Source organism: Pleuronectes platessa, chromosome 16 (genome assembly GCF_947347685.1).
Source record: "Pleuronectes platessa chromosome 16, fPlePla1.1, whole genome shotgun sequence".
NCBI classification, from domain to species: Eukaryota; Metazoa; Chordata; class Actinopteri; order Pleuronectiformes; family Pleuronectidae; genus Pleuronectes; species Pleuronectes platessa.
The window spans coordinates 18,145,498-18,168,202 of NC_070641.1; the positions used below are offsets into that span (position 1 = coordinate 18,145,498).

Below are 22,705 nucleotides of genomic sequence, written 5' to 3' on the forward strand. Positions count from 1 at the left end.
AAATTTCTAACCCACATGCACTGATTTAAGTCTAGCATACATCAAGGTGCTCTGTCGCCTCACGGCAAGAAGGTTCCTGGTTTGAATGTTTCTGTATGGAGTTGACCCAGGTTCTCGGACTTCCTCCTTCAGCCCAAAGACTTGCAGATTGAAACTCAATGGAGAATCTAATCTGATCGTAAGGTGTGTGGCTGTTTGTCTCTGTAGGTCCGCCGGTGGCTAAACGTGACACCTGTGATGTTAATGTACACCCTCCGCCCACCAAGTGTATGCAGGATGGAAAGAGAAGAACCTTACACAGCAGAACATTTTGCATTTTTATTAGAAAAACACTTAAATGTCTAAAAGACAATCACTCCATTAATCAAATTCTAAGTTGAGAGATCATACAGAGACTGAGCTGTTTTTCACTAATCACTGACAATGTTTCTTTCTTTAAACGTGAGATGTCTGATAATACTCTCCAGTCACTTTGTCCCTCACTTTAAAGGTTATTCAGTGAGGTAGAAGTGCATTTTATCGTTGACATTCTTGCGCTCTGGATTGAGGCGCTTCAGGATCTGGGCGAGCACGTTGACAGTCTGCTCGCTGCTCAAGCCTGTGCGCTTGGTCTGGAACTTCTTCAGCAGGTCCTTGGTGGTCATTGGTTTACGGATCAAGTAGCGGCGGACTGCTTCCTCTGTTAGCTGCACATCACTGTGGGACAGATGAACAGGAAAGAAGCTTTAATCCGGTTCACAAACACCCAAACAAACTTATTTCTTTTTAGGGTCACAATAAATGGCTATTTGTGTTTTACAGATTCAGTAAATAGCTTACTGTTAATAGACATGAACAAAAAAACATACCTGGAGCTTGGGGTGGATTTTCCTGACGGAGGTTGAGGCGTGCTCTTTCCAGAAGGAGCAGGACTCTGACTGCTGGGCTCCATCTTCAGCCTTTTTGCAGCTGGTGAGTCAGTGACAGGACCCGGAGTCGGTCTCTTACCTGGGCAAAAGAGAGACCAAGTTCAAACAGTTCAAGCTCCACGAGCAGACCGGGCTGTTGAAAACGCACATGTATAACTAAAGATAAATCGCTTGGCTACCCGCTGTGTAGCATCTGAAGGCAGCAGAAAAACGTTACTTATTCCTGATATAGCTAAAAACTAACGGCTTGTGATTTAAAGTCACTGCGCGCCAGTGATAGGTACCTTGCTCTAGCTTGCTGGCAGCAGCACGGAGTGTATTGGAAGTGGAGGCCGAGTCTATGGATGGTGTCCCCGGACGACTGCCAGTCTTGGAGCTGCCTGCAGAGCCACGCCCACCTGCACGTTTGGGTGGAGTGCGCTTTTTCTGAGAGAGAGAGAGAACAAGAGAGAGAGAGATGCTTGATAAGAATAAAAAAGCAAACGATGCAAACAAATGACAGAACCAGTCACACACACACTCAGCATCAACATGCATTAGCTGCTAGAACTCAACAGCATGAACATTTTACGAGTTTTATTTGAAGCCGCATAAAACCATGTATTTGCTACAGCAAACAAAGTTAGACACCTGCAACTTCCCGGCAGAACTAATCCATAGAATACAGTCATATCCATTCACTCAGCCGCACACTCGGTAACCACCATGAACAAAGCTGAGGCCGTCTCTCCCTCGATATCGCTGTCGTCCGAGCTTTCTGATTCTCCGCTGCTGTCTGTCACACAAATCCACAAAACTCACGTCAAGCCGAGCATTTCATATTCTTTGTGTTCTTTCAGGTTTGCATTTCCTCAAAGTGACCAAAGTGAAGACTGTACCTTTTTTCTTCTTCTTTTCAATTTGGACCGGGGTTTTCTTCCCTTCCTCCTCTTCCTCTTCCTCTTTTCCTTCCTCCTCATTCTGCTTCTCTTCCTCACTCTCTTCCTCACTTTCCGATGCCTCATCAATTCCTATGAAGACCATTTTTATACATGCATTAAATCACGGACATTGAACTTTATTTAGAAATGATTCTTGTTAATTTATCTATCTATGGAGTAAACAGTAATATTCAAATCGGTGTTGGCCTCACCTTTAGGGTGGTTTTCTCCTTTGCTGGGCTTTCCCTTATCCGGCTCACCGTCTGAGCTGCGATCACAAGGTTACAGACTAATCAAAGAGGAAGTACAGCCACAACAGAAAAAACACACACACACACATATATATATATATATACATACACACAAACAATCCATAAAGTGGGGGCCTTTGTTTTCTGACCTGCTCTCATCTGACATGTAATCCACCTCTAGACCCTCATAGTCTCCGTCGTCACTGTCTTCTACGGCCTCTTTGTCAGTGCTCTTTCGCTTCTTCTTCTTTCCTTCTCCTTTTCCTGCTTTCTTCTTGGCCTTTGACTTGCTCTCCCCATCTGTCCCATGAAGAGACGGGTTGAAGAAATAAAAAAAAAGAGATATAATGACAGAAGGAGGGAGGATGTGGACGGATATGGCCTCAGGTATGTTTCTGTCTACTTACCTTCCCCCATACTGCTGTCACTGTCATCGGTGCTCATCTCCAGGTCCTCCTCTAGGTCATGAATGCGCAGTTCACCACCTCTTCCGCCACCCCCCTTTTTTTTCTTCTTCCCAGACTTCTCTGTCTCATCATCGTCATCGTCACAACCACGCTCCTGCTCCCGGAAACGCCTCTGAAGCATGATGCTGAAGTGATTCACCACCTTGTTCCTCCTGAAAAGATACAGCAATGTCTGTGATTTACTTTGACACCTACACCAGTGGTGTAAACTCTTCCTCCAACAACAGCCAGCCCTCCCTGGTCTTCCCCTTTCTAACCTGCCCCACTCCTCCTCAGCCTCCTCAGCAGTGAGAGTTCGGTGCTTGGCCAGTGGTACAAAGTTGTACCAGCCATTGACAGGGAAGGCCTCAAAGGCTCCATCCGGACACTGTGTGAAGATGTAGTAGGATGCATTTTCTGTAACGCCGCCCTTCTTTAGACCTTTGAACCTGACATAGACAGAGAGAGAGAGGCTGTAAAGCAAACAATCAGGATCCCCCATCAGGTCTGATGTGTGAATTCCTCTGTCAACAATGAACTAAACATCACATTAAGCGCCATATTCCGTTACATCATGAATACAGTGCATGTGTTGATGCAATGTCGTGTGAATCAGGGCACAGAGTAGCATCTCCTTCAGACTCACCTCTTGCCAGCCTTGCCATTGACCTTGAGGATCCAGGGCTGGTCCTCCACTTTGAACTCGCGTGTCACAATACCATACTTCTTCCTCCGTGCTTCCTCACGCTGCTTTTTGCCAAACTCACTACCAGCTGCACCGTCTGCTGTCTCCTCCTCCCCATATATCCGCCGAGCGCTCATGTCTCTTTCCATACGAGCCTGGAAAATGAGAGGGGGGGGGGGGGGGGGGCTGTTAAGAAACACAAAACTCAAATATGGGTGCTGAGGCTCTTACCATGGGTAACAACACAGTGTGTTATTTCAGCACTCACCCTGTTCCCTCCTTAATGACAAATGCAGCCTTATCTGTCATGTAAACATGCGCTACTGAATGAAGCCCACCTGTGTCCATGCTGAACAGTTGACTTTGTCCCCGGCATTGAAGGCCATGATGTTGTACTTCTTACTGGTGTTTCTACAGGACAAAGAAAAAGAAACGGTAACAAAAAGCCATCAATTTGCTGCATTTTCCTACCGAAGGTCGTGAGAATAGCTGCCGATTATATTTATTATTACAATGATGTATTAAGAAGTCATGCTTTTCTTGTTAGTCGCTGTTTTAAAACCAACTGTGTGTTACTCACTTTGGAACTCGCACAGTGTATTCTGTGGAGGAGGAACTGCTGCTCCCCTGTAAGACAAACACATGATTTCTTACAAGTCTTTTCCCATATGTAATCTTCTCAACTTCATCCCACGTCTGTGACACTATAAAGACATAACTTAAATAATAATAATATATTATCAATGTTACAAAGTACTTCACAAGGAAGAAACAATGATATTAACGCAATAGAGCATGAACAGAGTAAACAGAATAGTAAAATAGACTGAAGTGTATCAATAAATAAATAATAAGGATTAATCAGTGTAAATAAGAGCCAATGTCCATCATTTGTAAAAAGTTTAAGACCGGTATTTAAAATAAGACTGAATTAGTCTCTAGAGTAATGTTCATAGTGTGGGAATTCTGATAGTAAAGGCTGCGGCACCCTTTATTATAACGTGAGGACACAAACATGGTTTTGCAAGGCTGTGATTTAATGCCATGAAAGTAGGTCGAATTTGATTTTGTCCAAGTGATGAGCCAATGCAGAAGCATCTTACCTGCACTCACCACTCACCTTTACATTTTTTATTATTTACTTTTTGTATAGATCATATTTTTACATTGTGTATCGTGTAACACTCCGAAACTTCTATGTTTAGGATCAATAAAGGTGGGATTATATAAAACCATGTACACGTTGAAATCACTTCATTAAGAGGTGGACTTGGGGAAACGGGGCAGATTTAAAATTATGACAAATTAAATAACGATGAAGGTGATACACATACACAGCTGCACTTTGATACAGAGGAACAACAGTTGGATGTTTTGTTGTGTGTGTGTGTGTGTGTGTGTGTGTGAACATACCAGTGAAGTCATGATGCTCGTTATTGTCTCTCTCTCTCTCTCTCTTGATTTACTCAGCACATCAACAGCTGTTCAGGTCGTTTTGTGACACTATGGAAAACATAGCATTAGAAATAACTTGGGATTAAAGAAAGGGAATGAATGCTACGGACTTAATTGCTCAAGGTGTTTATTCTACAGTTAGCAGACGACGAGCTGGTTGAATCCAGTCGAGACTAGAGAGCAACAAAGTCAGGAAAACAAACGGAGAACTAGATCATATCTTCCTGTGAACAGTGCTAGCATTAGCTCCTTAGGCTAACATAAACAGAAGCTACGTTTAGCGGAGCCCCTCGGTTAATGGAGGCTGTTACCGGGAAAACAGGGCTTGGCGGTCCCGGTGCGTTCATGTGAAGTACAGACGGGAGTAAACAATGATTAAACGGGCGTTTATTCATCTAAACTATTAACACATTTAATAATCGTCGCTGAATTACCGGTTCACGGACCTCTTCTGTGGTTGACCCGTCAGTTTATAAAGATCCGACAGGAAACGTAGAGGACAAACATTGGTTCCCAGTCCTTTTCTACCCACCAGTGCGGCCAGTTGCTGCTGAAGAACATGGCGTCTGAGAAATGGGGTCCCCTGAACATAAACTTTTACAAATATATACAAATATATATATATATACCAGCAACATTTATAACACTCTTAGGCAAACAATGCAATCCACAATTTTGTTTGATATATATATATATCAATATACATACATAAACAGTTAGAACAGAATCAGAATCAGAATTATTTTTATTGACAAGTATGATTGCACATACAGGAAATTGCCTTGGTGTCGTTCGTTGGTGCACTGAACATAAAACAACAATATAAAAACAAAAATATAAAAACAACAATATAAAAGCAACAATATAAAAGCAATAAAACAACAATATGGAACAAATATATACAGTAACAGGGTTATGGGCACGTGCGGTGCTAAGGTGCAGAGATTGGTGATAATATATCAGGTATAAATTATGTGCAAGGAGGGGGGGGCAGAGTCAGTGTGATGCAGAGTCAGTGTGATGCAAGGGGCTTGTTTGTGAGCCCCACTGTCATAGGGAAAAAACTGTTCAGATGGCGCGAGGTCTTAGTCCTGATGGCCCGGAACCTTTTTCCGGATGGGAGTCTCTGGAAAAGGAGGTGAGCACTGCAGGATGAGAAGGATCAGCAATGATCTTGCGTGCTCTCCTACTGAATGGTGGAGTAACATCTGTCCTGAGAGATCCATGTTTTCATGGTTTTTGTTTGGCTGTGTGTTGGTGTGAGAAATAGATGTAAAGGGAGGGGGCACCGAGCAAGGAGAGCTTGTGGTACTCACAACTACCTCACAAGAAACATTTAAATCAGAGGCACGTATTGTATCATTTTTCAAAACCAGAGCAGCACATTCAGTTTTCTTCTGGATCTGATCAAGTGTTTGGGCCCGGTTTACGTTGGAGATTTTACTATGTCTGGAGAGGACCTGTTTAAAAAGGGCCTCAACAGGTCAGACAGCATTTCAGATTACCAGAACACTCGTAGATTTGGCTGCAATATAATTGTAGAGGTGTCTCAGCAGAGCACCGCCAGCTGCACGTGGGGGAGTGAACAGCACAACAAAGTCTAGACAGCTATCACGCCCCCTAGTTAAAGGTGGCAGGCCCATGGTGGAAGCTAACAACAGTTTGACAACAGCCGCTCACTCACAAAGTTTTTTTTATCCACAGAACTCAAAACAACAAACATGAATTGTGTGCTCTGTTGAGCTACCGCCACAATAACTAAGTTTTCAACTCAGAACACTCAGGTATTTTGAACTCTACTATCAACAGCTGTTTCACATGGCTCTTGTCACTGCAACATATTTCAGCCAATCAGTGTCTAATGCTCTGTTTGTAATGGCAGACAAACTGTCCTGAGGCAAGTTCACGGCCCAGTTTACTTTTGCAATGATGCTTCTTCTGTCAGGGTGTTCGCTGGACTCCGTCTCAGATGATCCTGAGAAGGTACCTTTCGCCACATTTCGCCCATCAGCGACGGGAACTTTGAGCCTCTGGATTATTTTCAGGGAACTAAAGAGAAACAGAAAGAAGGGGAGAAGTGCTCAGTGCATGATGGGAACTCCCCCAGCAGTCTAGATCTATAGTGGCATATAAGGGACGGTTCAGGACTCAGCCATAACTATAGGGTTTTAAAGGAACGTAAAAATAAATTCCTTTCGATCCTGGTCCCTTCAGTGGAAATGTTATGCTTTCTACTACCTTGGGAGAGTGTCTATGTTGGTAACGCAGCTCTTTATACAAAACTGACAATAACATACAAATGTCACAATTACCATCAATTCACAAGCTCTAAAAATGTTGCAAAAGGACAGTTTTTTCTCTTTGTTAGATAATTGTTGTGCAGTCTTCTTAAACAACATAGTGCACCTATGCAAGAATGTATTACCTTATCTATGTCAGCTTAGTAGCATTTTAATCATCAAGGAGCAAACCTGAAGCTCTGATACTCCCTGATGTTCTTCTAGGTTTTAAAACACATGAAGTCATTCTGTCTTTCAAGGTGTTTGGAGACGCCACCATCATCTTCCCCTTGTTAGTGGCAGAAACCTTTGCAAGAAAACAACATGAAACCAAATAAAAGCCTTCTGAAATCTTTTTTTTTTTTTTTTTTACGGTCTCTCACAAAATCAGTTCTAGATTTTGTGTTTGTCATGTGGATTATTAGATGTTTCTCATGGTGGACTTCTTGACTTTTGTTTGACCAAACCGGATTGAGAGGTTCGTCCAGCTGACCTGTTCGTCTGGTTACATTTCTTTCACACAGAAACCAAGCCGGTGCAATTACACTCATAACTCCATCCATCAGAGGTCGGGCAGTAAGTTGTCACACCTGAATAAGATTGCAGCCGTTAGCGTTTTCTTTACACCTCCTTGTCACAGGTCAATATCGCACCGGGAGAACAGTGTAGAGTTTGTTGTCACACATAATTCAGCAAATTCTGATGATGATTTAGTGGTGAGATTTGCAATGAAAACCGAAGTGGTCCAAGAACTGGATGACAGCACTTTCCTTTATACTGGAACCTGCAGGAAGGGTGGTGGTTATTCTATATCATTTAATATTAACTAAAAGTTAAATTCATTCATACGTCAATAAGTAAAATTCATAGTTTCCGACTTTTTCTTCAGACACCTATGCAGCATCTACCAAAAAATACATAATTTTCCACACTGCAAACCCACATCTGCACCAAGACAGGAGTGGTTTAAGTAATGGATCGAGAGCATTGTTAAGCACTTCTTTTATGAACGCGTGTTTTTATAGTTAAAGGTGGCAGGCCCATGGTGGAAGCTAACAACAGTTTGACAACAGCCGCTCACTCACAAAGTTTTTTTTATCCACAGAACTCAAAACAACAAACATGAATTGTGTGCTCTGTTGAGCTACCGCCACAATAACTAAGTTTTCAACTCAGAACACTCAGGTATTTTGAACTCTACTATCAACAGCTGTTTCACATGGCTCTTGTCACTGCAACATATTTCAGCCAATCAGTGTCTAATGCTCTGTTTGTAATGGCAGACAAACTGTCCTGAGGCAAGTTCACGGCCCAGTTTACTTTTGCAATGATGCTTCTTCTGTCAGGGTGTTCGCTGGACTCCGTCTCAGATGATCCTGAGAAGGTACCTTTCGCCACATTTCGCCCATCAGCGACGGGAACTTTGAGCCTCTGGATTATTTTCAGGGAACTAAAGAGAAACAGAAAGAAGGGGAGAAGTGCTCAGTGCATGATGGGAATTCCCCCAGCAGTCTAGATCTATAGTGGCATATAAGGGACGGTTCAGGACTCAGCCATAACTATAGGGTTTTAAAGGAACGTAAAAATAAATTCCTTTCGATCCTGGTCCCTTCAGTGGAAATGTTATGCTTTCTACTACCTTGGGAGAGTGTCTATGTTGGTAACGCAGCTCTTTATACAAAACTGACAATAACATACAAATGTCACAATTACCATCAATTCACAAGCTCTAAAAATGTTGCAAAAGGACAGTTTTTTCTCTTTGTTAGATAATTGTTGTGCAGTCTTCTTAAACAACATAGTGCACCTATGCAAGAATGTATTACCTTATCTATGTCAGCTTAGTAGCATTTTAATCATCAAGGAGCAAACCTGAAGCTCTGATACTCCCTGATGTTCTTCTAGGTTTTAAAACACATGAAGTCATTCTGTCTTTCAAGGTGTTTGGAGACGCCACCATCATCTTCCCCTTGTTAGTGGCAGAAACCTTTGCAAGAAAACAACATGAAACCAAATAAAAGCCTTCTGAAATCTTTTTTTTTTTTTTTTACGGTCTCTCACAAAATCAGTTCTAGATTTTGGGTTTGTCATGTGGATTATTAGATGTTTCTCATGGTGGACTTCTTGACTTTTGTTTGACCAAACCGGATTGAGAGGTTCGTCCAGCTGACCTGTTCGTCTGGTTACATTTCTTTCACACAGAAACCAAGCCGGTGCAATTACACTCATAACTCCATCCATCAGAGGTCGGGCAGTAAGTTGTCACACCTGAATAAGATTGCAGCCGTTAGCGTTTTCTTTACACCTCCTTGTCACAGGTCAATATCGCACCGGGAGAACAGTGTAGAGTTTGTTGTCACACATAATTCAGCAAATTCTGATGATGATTTAGTGGTGAGATTTGCAATGAAAACCGAAGTGGTCCAAGAACTGGATGACAGCACTTTCCTTTATACTGGAACCTGCAGGAAGGGTGGTGGTTATTCTATATCATTTAATATTAACTAAAAGTTAAATTCATTCATACGTCAATAAGTAAAATTCATAGTTTCCGACTTTTTCTTCAGACACCTATGCAGCATCTACCAAAAAATACATAATTTTCCACACTGCAAACCCACATCTGCACCAAGACAGGAGTGGTTTAAGTAATGGATCGAGAGCATTGTTAAGCACTTCTTTTATGAACGCGTGTTTTTATAGTTAAAGGTGGCAGGCCCATGGTGGAAGCTAACAACAGTTTGACAACAGCCGCTCACTCACAAAGTTTTTTTTATCCACAGAACTCAAAACAACAAACATGAATTGTGTGCTCTGTTGAGCTACCGCCACAATAACTAAGTTTTCAACTCAGAACACTCAGGTATTTTGAACTCTACTATCAACAGCTGTTTCACATGGCTCTTGTCACTGCAACATATTTCAGCCAATCAGTGTCTAATGCTCTGTTTGTAATGGCAGACAAACTGTCCTGAGGCAAGTTCACGGCCCAGTTTACTTTTGCAATGATGCTTCTTCTGTCAGGGTGTTCGCTGGACTCCGTCTCAGATGATCCTGAGAAGGTACCTTTCGCCACATTTCGCCCATCAGCGACGGGAACTTTGAGCCTCTGGATTATTTTCAGGGAACTAAAGAGAAACAGAAAGAAGGGGAGAAGTGCTCAGTGCATGATGGGAATTCACCCAGCAGTCTAGATCTATAGTGGCATATAAGGGACGGTTCAGGACTCAGCCATAACTATAGGGTTTTAAAGGAACGTAAAAATAAATTCCTTTCGATCCTGGCCCCTTCAGTGGAAATGTTATGCTTTCTACTACCTTGGGAGAGTGTCTATGTTGGTAACGCAGCTCTTTATACAAAACTGACAATAACATACAAATGTCACAATTACCATCAATTCACAAGCTCTAAAAATGTTGCAAAAGGACAGTTTTTTCTCTTTGTTAGATAATTGTTGTGCAGTCTTCTTAAACAACATAGTGCACCTATGCAAGAATGTATTACCTTATCTATGTCAGCTTAGTAGCATTTTAATCATCAAGGAGCAAACCTGAAGCTCTGATACTCCCTGGTGTTCTTCTAGGTTTTAAAACACATGAAGTCATTCTGTCTTTCAAGGTGTTTGGAGACGCCACCATCATCTTCCCCTTGTTAGTGGCAGAAACCTTTGCAAGAAAACAACATGAAACCAAATAAAAGCCTTCTGAAATCTTTTTTTTTATTTTTTACGGTCTCTCACAAAATCAGTTCTAGATTTTGGGTTTGTCATGTGGATTATTAGATGTTTCTCATGGTGGACTTCTTGACTTTTGTTTGACCAAACCGGATTGAGAGGTTCGTCCAGCTGACCTGTTCGTCTGGTTACATTTCTTTCACACAGAAACCCAGCCAGTGCCTGTGGCCGGTGGCTGGTACATCCCAATACAACCAATTACACTCATAACTCCATCCATCAGAGGTCGGGCAGTAAGTTGTCACACCTGAATAAGATTGCAGCCGTTAGCGTTTTCTTTACACCTCCTTGTCACAGGTCAATATCGCACCGGGAGAACAGTGTAGAGTTTGTTGTCACACATAATTCAGCAAATTCTGATGATGATTTAGTGGTGAGATTTGCAATGAAAACCGAAGTGGTCCAAGAACTGGATGACAGCACTTTCCTTTATACTGGAACCTGCAGGAAGGGTGGTGGTTATTCTATATCATTTAATATTAACTAAAAGTTAAATTCATTCATACGTCAATAAGTAAAATTCATAGTTTCCGACTTTTTCTTCAGACACCTATGCAGCATCTACCAAAAAATACATAATTTTCCACACTGCAAACCCACATCTGCACCAAGACAGGAGTGGTTTAAGTAATGGATCGAGAGCATTGTTAAGCACTTCTTTTATGAACGCGTGTTTTTATAGTTAAAGGTGGCAGGCCCATGGTGGAAGCTAACAACAGTTTGACAACAGCCGCTCACTCACAAAGTTTTTTTTATCCACAGAACTCAAAACAACAAACATGAATTGTGTGCTCTGTTGAGCTACCGCCACAATAACTAAGTTTTCAACTCAGAACACTCAGGTATTTTGAACTCTACTATCAACAGCTGTTTCACATGGCTCTTGTCACTGCAACATATTTCAGCCAATCAGTGTCTAATGCTCTGTTTGTAATGGCAGACAAACTGTCCTGAGGCAAGTTCACGGCCCAGTTTACTTTTGCAATGATGCTTCTTCTGTCAGGGTGTTCGCTGGACTCCGTCTCAGATGATCCTGAGAAGGTACCTTTCGCCACATTTCGCCCATCAGCGACGGGAACTTTGAGCCTCTGGATTATTTTCAGGGAACTAAAGAGAAACAGAAAGAAGGGGAGAAGTGCTCAGTGCATGATGGGAATTCCCCCAGCAGTCTAGATCTATAGTGGCATATAAGGGACGGTTCAGGACTCAGCCATAACTATAGGGTTTTAAAGGAACGTAAAAATAAATTCCTTTCGATCCTGGTCCCTTCAGTGGAAATGTTATGCTTTCTACTACCTTGGGAGAGTGTCTATGTTGGTAACGCAGCTCTTTATACAAAACTGACAATAACATACAAATGTCACAATTACCATCAATTCACAAGCTCTAAAAATGTTGCAAAAGGACGGTTTTTTCTCTTTGTTAGATAATTGTTGTGCAGTCTTCTTAAACAACATAGTGCACCTATGCAAGAATGTATTACCTTATCTATGTCAGCTTAGTAGCATTTTAATCATCAAGGAGCAAACCTGAAGCTCTGATACTCCCTGATGTTCTTCTAGGTTTTAAAACACATGAAGTCATTCTGTCTTTCAAGGTGTTTGGAGACGCCACCATCATCTTCCCCTTGTTAGTGGCAGAAACCTTTGCAAGAAAACAACATGAAACCAAATAAAAGCCTTCTGAAATCTTTTTTTTTTTTTTTTACGGTCTCTCACAAAATCAGTTCTAGATTTTGTGTTTGTCATGTGGATTATTAGATGTTTCTCATGGTGGACTTCTTGACTTTTGTTTGACCAAACCGGATTGAGAGGTTCGTCCAGCTGACCTGTTCGTCTGGTTACATTTCTTTCACACAGAAACCAAGCCGGTGCAATTACACTCATAACTCCATCCATCAGAGGTCGGGCAGTAAGTTGTCACACCTGAATAAGATTGCAGCCGTTAGCGTTTTCTTTACACCTCCTTGTCACAGGTCAATATCGCAGCGGAAGAACAGTGTAGAGTTTGTTGTCACACAGAATTCAGCAAATTCTGATGATGATTTAGTGGTGAGATTTGCAATGAAAACCGAAGTGGTCCAAGAACTGGATGACAGCACTTTCTTTTATCCTGCAACCTGCAGGAAGGGTGGTGGTTATTCTATATCATTTAATATTAACTAAAAGTTAAATTCATTCATACGTCAATAAGTAAAATTCATAGTTTCCGACTTTTTCTTCAGACACCTATGCAGCATCTACCAAAAAATACATAATTTTCCACACTGCAAACCCACATCTGCACCAAGACAGGAGTGGTGTAAGTAATGGATTGAGGGCATTGTTAAGCACTTCTTTTATGAACGCGGCCTCCTAAGAAAGAATGCATAAACTGAAAAGGTTTTGTCTTTGGGTTTTCACATTTCATTCAGGTCACACATTAGTCTGCATAAAGAGATATCAGTGATTTACGATAGGGCCTGAAAATAGAACAATATCAGCGATTATTACAATTCACAATATAATTTCAGCAAGAGCCACACAACAAAAGTTCAATATATATCGATGTAGTGCCTATGCAAGCACAGCGAGCAGGTATAACACATGATCTTTAGTGGTGTCTGGGAACAAGGATCACGATCAAACCTTCATGCATCAATCTGATATAATCTTGAACAGGCTTCATTACCCTGTAGTAACATGTTTGGGGTACAGCAGGTAGGACAGGTTCAGAATATGCTAACATACAATCATATTGCACACATAATGAGCTTCCTTATGCAGCAACACATACCTACGGTGTTCTTAAGGAAACATGTAACTCCACCCTCCTGGTTCGTTAAAGGGTTTGAAGACTGCAGGTATAAATCCATTTGCATTGACTTAGCAACATCCAGAGGACACAACAACAACAAGAGATCTTCTGTCTGCAAACTTCTCAGGTAATATTATGACTCACCTGTACTAAAAAGAAGAAACTGGAGCTAAGAGAATTGTTTTTGTGTTACCAGCAAACTATACAATCATATTTATGACTATATACCTGAGTTTGTGGGATATACAGTATGTTTTTTAACATTTCTTTGTTTGACATTTTTCCGAGTTCAGAAAGACAGACTCTCTCAAGTACATGCACACGCACACGCACACGCACACGCACACGCTATCGGAATATATGTAAAATCGCTTTGTGTAGATATACGAGGCTAAAGCAGTTACATTTGACATGTAATTAAAGAATCCAACGATAAGAAGTAAATAATTAAAACTTTCGTCATTTCGGGGTGGAACCAGATAATGTTGAAATCTTGTATCTGGCAGGACCATCTACATTCAAGCTGCGAAATTGAGGATGTAGCTTATAACCATTTGTGGACCTCGTTAAGCCGTCTGAGTCAAATTGTGATATGTGGATATGGGCTTTGCACATAAAATCTGAACGAATGATTGATGTAGTAATGGACTGTAGCCTTGCGACACACCTTCTTGCGCTCAAAAATGTTATTCAGGCAAGAAGTAATTTCTCAACTAACCAGACTGGTTGGAGCAGGTTGGTTCACATGTGCAAAGTTATTAGGAATAATAGTGGCTTAGTCTTCAGCTTATGATACTAAATGCCAGTGTCATATGGGGAATTTTGTGATAATTCTTTATTTACATCCCCAATGTCCCCCCCCCCCCCCAGACAATATGGCCTGTAAGCGCAAAGTACCTCCGTACATCTACAGGGAGACTCTCACCTTACCAGACACACCAAAGGTCCAGGGCTATGATTTCAACCAGGGAGTGGACCACCACGCACTGCTGCAGTCCTTCCTCAGCACTGGCTTCCAGGCGACTAATGTGGCCCTGGCTATTCAGCAGATAAACAGCATGGTGAGATGGACGGAACACAGGGAGGATGTCTGTGAATCATCATGTTCTCAGTGTAACAGACCTTCACCACAGTTTACTCTCCTCACTTTTTTTTTTGCAATCTTCTCCAACACCCACAGATCAAGAGGCGTCAACAGCCGGTGAAGGAAGTGAATGGAAGTGTTGAGGAGGATCCGTCGACCTGCCGGAGCCCCTTGAGCTGCACCATCTTTCTCAGTTACACTTCAAACCTCATCAGCAGCGGGGTCAGGGAGAGTATCCGCTATCTCGCAGAGCACAGCATGGTATATGACCCTCCTCAGCTACCAGAAGCACAAAACAATGTGTGCTTCAAATATTTCACTGAAGCAATACAAGATTTTGCAGGACTTTATAAAATGTTCATGTGCTTTGTATGACGAAATGCTATCATGTCAAAATTCTGCACCTTCTGCACATTCAATACATACAATGCATATACATTTCTTCCTCTGCTTAGGTGGATGTCCTGGTGACCACAGCTGGAGGTATTGAGGAGGATCTGATCAAGTGTTTGGGACATCTTTACATTGGAGACTTCACTCTGCCTGGGAAGGATCTGTATAAAAGGGGTCTCGACAGGTCAGTCACAGTGTCAGATTTGTAAAAACGTATCATTTAGCAGATTCTAAATTTGATATGATCCAATAAAGTTAAGGTCTCAAATAAGTGAGGTAGTTGAGCTCCCTTCTAAGTTGGAATTTTAGATTGTATATAAAAGTGGCTGTAAATCCTGTGTCCGGAAAGTGAAGCATGTACGTGTATGGAAAATGACACCATGTTAAGACAGAAATCAGGAAATATGGCGCTGATATCAGTGACACATCTTTGTGTTAGATTACACACATTTCTTATAATATTTGAAATGAATAAGTTACAGTGATCAATATTTTGAATTTAATAATATGTAATCACTTTGCATTTGAATTAGAAAAATATTCTCAACACAGCTGATACATTATTTTCATTCGGTTTCCATGTGTCACATTTGCTGCAGGATTGGCAATCTTCTGATGCCTGATATGAACTACATGTTATTAGAAAAATGGATGTTGCCGATAATGAAGCAGATGCTGATGGAGCAGAACACTCAGGTGAGTGGACAGTTCTACATTGTTTTGATGGTTCATATTAAACTTTACTTTAGGGCAACATTTTAAATTCTAACCATTGTAACTGCTATTTTATCCATTATAGCCGAGATGTCCTGACGCATCTATTTGCAAGAGATCACTCTATATTTCCGTTTTTCTGACCTCAGGCCTTCAGTTGGACCCCGTCTAAGATGATCCAGCGACTGGGCAAGGAGATTAACAACCCTGAATCTGTTTGCTATTGGGCCTACAAGGTGAGTTGTGGTCAGGGTTCTCTTAAAAGCATGTGTCTGAGGTTTTTGTTCAAATCATTGGCTTTCACCTGGCTTTCGTTTCAGAACAACATCCCAGTGTTCAGCCCTGCCCTTACAGATGGCGCCATAGGAGACTTGTTCTACATGTTCTCAGCTGAGAACCCTGGCTTAATTTTGGACATTGCTGAAGGTAAAACAGTCTTTATTTGTTTGCTCTTAAATGTTGCTTCGTGTTTTTTTTTGTAATCTTACTCTATGACTCTGGCTTAAGATATTTCAAGAATAAACGACATTGCAGTGAACGCCAATAGCACAGGGATGATCCTCCTAGGGGGAGGGTTAGCAAAGCACCACACTTGCAATGCCAATGCATGGGTAAGTGTTTCTTTTTTTGTATAAATGTTTTAATGCTATGCTTTAGCATTTGATCTAAGGAGCAGCAGTGAATAAATGGTATAAATGAATCAAGTTTTTGACAAACTGCTTTGTTTCCTCCCAGAGGACAGGAGCTGAGTTTGCGGTGTATGTGAACACAGCTCAGGAATTTGATGGTTGCGACTCAGGGGCCAGACCTGATGAAGCCGTGTCCTGGGGGAAGATCACATTAGACGCCAAACCTGTGAAGGTACCTTTTTATTATTCCTTTATATTTTTTCTATAAATCAGACATACTAATATCAACATCATTAGTGTGGTCCTGTTGTGTTGCTTAACTCACAGCCTGTTGTGCTCCCTTTTGCAGGTGTGTGCAGACGCTACAGTGATCTTCCCCTTGTTGGTGGCAGAAACCTTTGCTGTTCATGCTGATAAGAGGACGATTCACAAGGAGAACAATTGAATCGAGACCAACTCGAAATCAAGGATAGTTTCACAATGTTGGAGTCTGAGAACAGTCACTGGATGTTATTTGTGAAAGAACTTGGCCTAGCATGGATCCATGTGGTATTTCAGGTCAGAATATCTGACATATGAGTCGTCTGGAACGCAGCATTACACTCACACACACGGACAGTGAAGCAGCGATGACGGAGGAGCCCTTGTTGACATGAATGATGGTAAATGTCAAACAGCAGGATTGCTAAATTCAGAGACACCTGTGATGTCCCCAATCTATAAAATTTAAGATAATCATTTTTATATGCTTGTGTTTGTGTTGAGGAGGTTTGGTTCCGTCCGTCATTCTGTGTGATACAGTAGGTCACAGATCTAAATAAAACAACATAGGCATCTCCTCTAATGGCAGAGGACGCAGAGAACATAATTATTATTTTCAATCATCTAGACTTTGATATTATTGTTTTATTATGATCTATAGTAATACAATTGTTTATAAATTACACGTGTATTTCTACCACATATCAAGGTAGAAGAAGGGCCATGAAGCACATTTTTGACATTCCGTGTTTTTATCTGCAAAAAGCTGGTTCAGTGTATTTTTACTGACATGAACAATTATCAATGATGTATTCTCATATTCATTTTTTCGACAAATAATTCAATTTGCTTTAGAATTTAATGTGGCAGAGGAGATTTCTATGCTCACACAGCCTCAGTATTTCATGTGAAGGTGACTTATTTCCTTTTATCAAATTGAAGCTTTATTTTTAATTTTGCTGTTATAAAGAGCAGTAAAATCACTTAAAGTTGTTAAGTGAAAAAAATGAACTACTTACCAACTTTTAGTAATGATCTGTACGTGTTTTATAACCATTGATGTCTTTGTATTAGACAGTGTCGCTTGTTTTCTGCTCCCTCATTAATGGCAGGGCGACAAATCAAGTGTGAATTGCCTTTGTGAGTTAATACATTTGACAGTAGGAAATCTGCAGTCGCATTCTCAGACATGTTTTGTCCATGGGAGTCTGTTATGTGCTGGCGATCTGTACTCAGGACAGTCAGAGCAGCACACAGGTCTTCTTATCTTTGAAAGGATTGGATGAAGCTGCGATGCCGGTGAGCAGAGGGTCACTGCGCCTGTGGTCCTTGCAGTACTGGACCAAGTCTGCTGCAGTCAGGGAGATCTGCTGGGACAAAGGTGGATAGGGAAGTCTTTGAGAGGATATGAAAAGATAATCTACTCAGTGGACATTGATGGGGCATTTGAAAACATTCCTACTTCGGGAAATAGGTATATCAATTCAACTTTTTAAATATTCGTCCACTTCCAACTGACAACTGATTGATCAGAGACAAGGACAAAGATAATAATACATGAAAATCAATAATAATAAAGAAGATTATATAAAACCAAGGAAAAAATTAATAAAAGGGGATACAAATATATTATACTATAAACAGACAGAAACAAATTAACAAAGTTTACAACATAGGTGCAATAGAATAATGTCTAGAAACCATTTCAGCCATTTAAAAGTTTGGCTGAAGATGTTTGAAGCCGTTAAAAGACTTCCGGCTGCTCTAAGGTCCTCAGGCAGACTGTTCCAGTGACCTGGAAAATATGAACTGCCACAACAAGGGCTTCAGTCCTGCACTTTGCAACAACTAACTGAGTGATGCTGAAGGACTTCAGGAGCTGGAATAGTTCTTACACTATGAACATATGAGACATGTGTGCTGGCGAGAGACCGTGAAGTGATTTAAAAGTAAAAGAGTCTTCAAATCAAGATGGAAACCGACAGGCAGCCAATGTAAAGGTGGAATGAATGTGGTCTGTTCTTCCGGTCTTCGTCAGCACAGAGCTGCAGAGTTCTGAATCGGCTGTAGCTTCAGATGACTGATTCTCTCAGTTAATAATGTGCGGCTATCATGCATGTAGCTAACAGATTATTTAAATCAATAAATACCTTGATTCTCTCCATGCTTGCCTCCACCCGAAGTTGATCCACCAGCTTTCGTGTCTGAACAACACTGTTGTTGCTGCACATCTTTCCTGACATTGCCCTTGGCAGAAAGACTGACTCTCTGTGACCAATGTCGTTCTTCTACACCCACAGCACCGCTGGGAAACGGGATTGGAGCGGAGTTTCACCTGATCCACAGAGTCAGCTCAGGGTGTGCACGAGTGTTTGGTCAGACAAGCTCCTGATTTTCCTTTTTGACCTGTGTCCCCTCTTTTTATTCACTGTTGGGTGCATTTTCAAAGGCTCTGTGGTTTAAAAGGTCATAGAACCCTTTGTTGGAAATGTCACAAACATCACACACAGCTTCACAGCCACTACCGATGAAAAGAGAATTAGCCACGGAAATATTCTGCTTTATCAACTTGATATGTTGGCTCTAGTGCAGGCTGTTAATAATGAGTTACATAGCACATAGAGCACTGGCAAACGTTTCATCAATCAGAGCGTTGGTGACAAGGCAAGAATCACTTGGACTCGAGGAAAGCAGGTACCTGTCTATTTCCAGAGTTTGATAATTTGGATGTTGGGTATTTAAGATCTGGTGAATACTGTCATGTTTTTTTTGTGCCTTTAGCTGACACTTTGGATTGAGAGTGAACCTCCAAAGTAAACCTGTCAAATATCATGTACTCTTTATGGAATAATTGGACTTACATTTGTGCAACTCATAGTAGCCTTCAAAGTTTTATCCTAGTGCACCTTCACTAGCCTGACGATTAGATTACTTATTCAGCAGTTAACGATTCATGCATCTCGATACATGTCAATTTATCACATCCACAATTTCATATATTACTGCTTATAACTGCTTTTTCATCAGGTCATATCACTTCATAAAATCAGTTAGAAGGTGCTTTTAAAAGTATTATATTCTGTTTCTATTATTATAAGTGTGCTGTAATTAAAAAGAAATAAGGAATTTCAATAAAAAAAATCTGACTACAACAGTAAGTCTGTGACAGTGGTCAGTGATCTCCACACGGATTTCACATCCATTCAGTTTAGACGTGTGTGCTGCACCTAAGGCTTAAAGGGATAAACTCTGATAATAGCCCTTACTGTATGAGGATGGCCCCCCCCCCCCCCCCCCCCGGCAGCACCACTGCACTTGAGGCACATTAGTCCACTGGTCAACAAGTGTGTGTGTGTGTGTGTGTGTGTATGTGTGTGTGTGTGTGTGTGTGTGTGTGTGTGTGTGTGTGTGTGTGCTCGTCTCTGTCCTCACACCCAGACTTTGTTGCCACACTGTTGAGAGACAGCTGCCTTTGTTCTTCCTTGTCAGGTAGAACAGATACTGGAACAAAGACAACAAACAGTCCTTACAATTTAAGAACATAACGTGAAAGAGGGAAAAATACATCACATTGCAAAATCTTAACCCAAGTAAGCGAGAAAATAAGGTGACAGGATATTTTCAAAGCATCAGGCCAGACACAGGTTAAAGAGATTCCTTTTGCCGGTTTTTCTCAAATCGTGGCAACTGCCTTTACAAAGGAGACACAGTGATGTCTGACGTCAGGGTGAACCTGGGTGAACCGTGTCCTGCCCCTGTGAGACCCCCGAGTAATGAGGCTCCCTGGCCTGACCTCCAGAGGTAAGACTTCCATTCACCCTCAGTTAACTGACAGGTCCTGACACTGGTAACCGAGTCATGTTGGTCCCTCTCATCCCTTCCAGTCCTCAGCCGGCCGGTCAGCCATCCTCAGCAGATGCCAGCCCTTCACCCTGCGCTGAGACAAATGGCTTGTTGTCTTTACCCTGGGAGATAATCACCCACATCGCCTCGTACCTTCCTGCGCAGTATGTCACCACTGTGCTGCCAAAGGTACCTTTTCAAAATTTGTCTGGCCCGATGCTTTGAAGATATCCTGTCGTCTTTTTGTTTTCTTGCTCACTTGTGTTAAAATTTTACAATGTGATGTATTTCCCTCTTTCACTGTATGTTCCTAACGCTGTTATTGATCCTCAATCAAGTTTGTTGTTTGTATTCCTAACTTTTTGTATAAAATATACATTTCAGAGTTAATCGTTCATGATTTGAAGGGAGTCTGATGTGTTATTCTTGGAAACAACCCGAAATTGTGTTTGCACGAAACTTAATATGTGATTTATTGGAAACCCTGTTTCTCCTCTTTTCAGGTTTGCCAGAAATTGGGTTATTTGTTAAAGGACACCAGCTCTTGGCGGCTCCGAGCACGTCGATTAATAGGATCCCAAGCTGGCTTTCCAGTGGGGCCAAGGGAGGACTTTGACTGGCCTACTGCTTGTCTGGAGATGGAGCAGCTGATAATCTGCTGGAAAGGCAGAGCGCAGCTTTTGCCCGGACAGGCCCAACAAGAGGAGGAGGAAAGTCATCAAGTGAGGCAGCAGCAACAGGCGAGGCAGGACAGGGAACCAGGCGAAGAGGGACAGGATGATGGCAGAGAGGCTGAGGTAGAAGGGGCAGGGGTGGCTGTGATCGAAGAAGGAAGGGACCACAGGATGAGGTTCGATGGGGAAGATGGTGCTCTTAATCACCAAGAGAACTTGGCTGACCCTGGAAATCTGGGTAATGGAAGACAGGGAGAGATGGAACAAAGTCAAACCTGCAGATGTCCTAGCCCACCCTCAGCACTGGAACGCATCACCATCCCTACAAACCACAATGACTCAGTCAACTCTGTTCTCCTTGTCGGGGGAGAGGGGAAGGTTTGTGCCACAGCTTCCAGAGACCGGAATGTTAAACTGTGGGATCTACAAGCAGGCTCTACTGGGACGCTGCTGCACACATTGGGAGGACAGGATGCGTCACACACCCATCGGGGCTGGGTCTGGTGCCTGGCATCTCGAGGGTCTCTAATGGTTTCAGGGGGCTTCGACAGCTCAGTGAGGCTGTGGGACCTGCAGGCAGGTGGTGCAGTGGGGGGCCTAATCAGAACTGATTCTGCTGTCCTCTGCCTGTCCTGTCAGACAGATGTGTTGCTGGCTGGTACAATGAACAAGAGAATCACAATGTGGGACACCAGAGGTGAGGGGGTTTAACATTTCACAAGCTTGACAGTATATTGAGTGTACCTCATGTGCAAATAACAATATGAGATGATAAACAAAACACTTGAATCGACAGAGAACTTGATTGGAGAAATTAGTTCAGAACAATTTGATCTGCAGCTGCCAGCCCTGTGGTGAAAAGCCTCTGGCTCCATGGTGATGCTGTGATGTGCCTGGCTGCAGATGACAAGTACATCATCTCTGGAAGTACAGACGGGACTGTAGCTGTCTATGATCGCAGGGCAGGCAAAGTCTTGAAGAAACTTCAGGTAGCTACAAACACATGGACACACTTGTAATTGGCTGTTGTTTTAGTGCTTCTCTCCACAGTGTAACAACTCGACCCCAAATTGTCCTTCTCTAGCTGACTTCTCACCTGCGGTCCATGAGCTACAGTGGCAGTGAGGTATGGGCAGGAGACTGTAAGGGCATGCTCCGCTCCTTTTCCATGCAAGCAGGGACCTTAAAAGACAAGTGGTCTAAGTTTGATGTGGGACACACTGCTATGGTCACTGGTGTCCACAGATCTCATGGGAGCCTCTACACCTGTTCATCTGATCGTACTGTCAAGGTAGGAACAGGCAAATTCCCTGTTATGTCTCCTCTTTAGCTAACTCTGCCACAGAATTAATGCTGTTGTAATTATGGATTGCAGGTACACATCCCTTGTGCACCTCCGAGGACATTATGCACACTCCATCATCAAGATGAGGTCAATGGGGTTAGTGCTTTGTTCCACATCTTTTAGATAATTATAATTTTTTTAATGTTTTGTTTCTCCCTGTGCCTTCACCTTCTCACCCATACCTCTCTTGTCCCTGTCTCCAACCACCAGCTGAGTGTGGACGCCGGAGTCTTCGCTGTAGCCACAGGAGATGTGTGTGTAGATGTCTGGAGGCCCAGAACATGAAAGA

The 22,705-nt window shown here is 42.1% G+C and overlaps 4 protein-coding genes across 6 annotated transcripts; 2 read left to right on the forward strand and 2 right to left on the reverse strand.

The window, feature by feature from the left end:
* Positions 1-304: 304 nt before the first annotated feature.
* Positions 305-5,167, reverse strand: gtf2f1 (general transcription factor IIF, polypeptide 1). 3 transcript variants are annotated; one of them, XM_053442504.1, is made up of 14 exons: positions 5,100-5,167; positions 4,624-4,713; positions 3,791-3,837; positions 3,549-3,621; positions 3,172-3,365; positions 2,804-2,974; positions 2,487-2,698; positions 2,229-2,379; positions 2,041-2,096; positions 1,787-1,918; positions 1,613-1,683; positions 1,193-1,334; positions 849-987; positions 305-696 (listed from the first exon to the last, which is right to left on the reverse strand). In XM_053442504.1, the coding sequence occupies exons 2-14, from the start codon at positions 4,633-4,635 to the stop codon at positions 492-494; spliced, it is 1,605 nt and encodes a 534-aa protein (XP_053298479.1). In that variant the 5' UTR covers positions 4,636-4,713; positions 5,100-5,167; the 3' UTR covers positions 305-491. The 3 variants fall into 3 exon arrangements, with proteins under 3 accessions (XP_053298479.1, XP_053298482.1, XP_053298481.1); XM_053442507.1 differs by having other exon boundaries at positions 5,112-5,150; XM_053442506.1 differs by having other exon boundaries at positions 4,977-5,113.
* An 8,269-nt stretch (positions 5,168-13,436) lies between these two features.
* LOC128457949 (deoxyhypusine synthase) lies at positions 13,437-16,738 on the forward strand. The gene is made up of 10 exons (XM_053442508.1): positions 13,437-13,492; positions 14,396-14,534; positions 14,654-14,818; positions 15,013-15,134; positions 15,550-15,646; positions 15,814-15,900; positions 15,985-16,090; positions 16,172-16,275; positions 16,400-16,525; positions 16,643-16,738. The coding sequence occupies exons 1-10, from the start codon at positions 13,437-13,439 to the stop codon at positions 16,736-16,738; spliced, it is 1,098 nt and encodes a 365-aa protein (XP_053298483.1).
* Positions 16,739-17,795: 1,057 nt separating this feature from the next.
* LOC128458868 (guanine nucleotide-binding protein G(I)/G(S)/G(O) subunit gamma-12-like) lies at positions 17,796-18,803 on the reverse strand. The gene is made up of 2 exons (XM_053443900.1): positions 18,705-18,803; positions 17,796-17,921 (listed from the first exon to the last, which is right to left on the reverse strand). The coding sequence occupies exons 1-2, from the start codon at positions 18,795-18,797 to the stop codon at positions 17,796-17,798; spliced, it is 219 nt and encodes a 72-aa protein (XP_053299875.1). The 5' UTR covers positions 18,798-18,803.
* A 1,463-nt stretch (positions 18,804-20,266) lies between these two features.
* Positions 20,267-22,701, forward strand: fbxw9 (F-box and WD repeat domain containing 9). Its single transcript, XM_053444218.1, has 7 exons — positions 20,267-20,355; positions 20,439-20,586; positions 20,901-21,768; positions 21,912-22,060; positions 22,156-22,362; positions 22,447-22,512; positions 22,627-22,701. The coding sequence occupies exons 1-7, from the start codon at positions 20,267-20,269 to the stop codon at positions 22,699-22,701; spliced, it is 1,602 nt and encodes a 533-aa protein (XP_053300193.1).
* The last annotated feature ends 4 nt before the right edge of the window (positions 22,702-22,705 follow it).